Here is a 1,270-nt window from a genome sequence, read left to right as displayed (position 1 = left end):
AGCTCATATGGCATTGTGATCGTTTGGGACCATGCGCCATGTCTCGGCACGAGCCGATTACGGGGGATCGAATGAACGAGGTTGGGGCCCGTCGCGTCGCCCGCAGGCGCGCCCTGGGGCAGGCCTCCGCCGGCGGCGTCGGCGCTGGCGGCGGCGGCGACGCGAGCAGCGGCGGCGGCGCGCTGGGGGACGGCGGGGTAATTTCGCCACCGGGGGGCGGCGGCGGCGGTGTGCTGCAGCACGCGTCTTCGGCAGACAGCTCGCCGCTGGTGCCGCCGCCGCAGCCGCGGCGGCTTGGGGGCGGGGTCGGACTGACGGATCCGGGGCGGAGGGTCAGGTGGGTGCTTCCCAGATGTGGGCATGCGTGCGGGCCCTCATAATGCGTTCACACCCCTGTGCTCTTCTTGGCACGCGACCCACGATTTACTTGCAAGCCATTGCGGCTCGCGGCCGGCACGAGCGGCGTTTGGGGCGCACGAGCGGCGTCAACAGGCGGCCGCGCGGCACCCCGAACCCCGCAGGCCGAGGCACGGGGTCGACCCGCCCGCGTCGACGCCGCCGCCGCGCCGCGGCAGCGGCGACAGCTTACACTTGGCGCTGGGCGGGCCCTCCCGCAGCCTCAGCACCGCGTCGGCGCCGTCTCCTTCGTCCGCGGCGGCGCAGACGCAGCAGGGCACGAGCCTGCGCGCGAGCGATACCTACCATCGTCCCGGGTTCAATGCGGCGATCCCTGTGGCGGCGCCCGCGGTGCCGGTGCTGTCCCCCGCGCCGTTCACCGCGGCCCCGCACGACGGCTCGCACCTCCCCCGCCTGTCGACGGGCCCGCGCCGCAGCGGCTCGACCGCCGGCGGCGGCGCGAGCAGCGGCGGCGCGACGCCGCGGGAGCGGGAGTCGGACGCGGGGGGCGGCGCCGCGGCGCCGGCGGCGCCGGTGGGGGCGGCTCTGCAGCAGCGGCACTCAGATCCCCAGTTGCCCGGCCCCAGCGCGTCGATGCAGCAACGCGTCGCCCAATTCGACCCCACCTCATCCCTGGGGTCCCTGGGCTCTCTGGGCTCTCCTGTCGCGGGCGCCGCCCCCGGCGGCGCGTACTTGGCCGCGGGCGGAAGCCGAGCGGGCAGCCGTGCGGGCAGCCCGCGGCGCCCCGGCGACGAGCGGGTGCGGTCCGCGCTGTCCGAGCTGCGGGTCGTCGCGCGCGTGTCGGACGAGCGACTGTCCGAGAACGTGCGGCTGCGACGGCGCCTCTCACGCGTGCGGCGCGGCGGCGGCGGGG

At 76.6% G+C, this 1,270-nt stretch overlaps 1 protein-coding gene across 1 annotated transcript in view; it reads left to right on the top strand.

Annotated features, from left to right (window-relative positions):
- Positions 1–71: 71 nt before the first annotated feature.
- Positions 72–1,270, top strand: part of MNEG_15270 (hypothetical protein) — a gene marked incomplete at both ends in the record, with an annotated part of 3,479 nt that continues 2,280 nt past the window's right edge. Inside the window, 2 exons of the mRNA XM_014036259.1 lie at positions 72–197; positions 664–1,155. Of these exons, the coding sequence (XP_013891713.1) occupies positions 72–197; positions 664–1,155 (618 nt within the window). The remainder of the gene's footprint in view (positions 198–663; positions 1,156–1,270) is intronic.

Source organism: Monoraphidium neglectum (genome assembly GCF_000611645.1).
Source record: "Monoraphidium neglectum strain SAG 48.87 unplaced genomic scaffold scaffold05181, whole genome shotgun sequence".
NCBI lineage: Eukaryota > Viridiplantae > Chlorophyta > Chlorophyceae > Sphaeropleales > Selenastraceae > Monoraphidium > Monoraphidium neglectum.
This window is presented reverse-complemented; position numbering and strand designations above follow the sequence as displayed.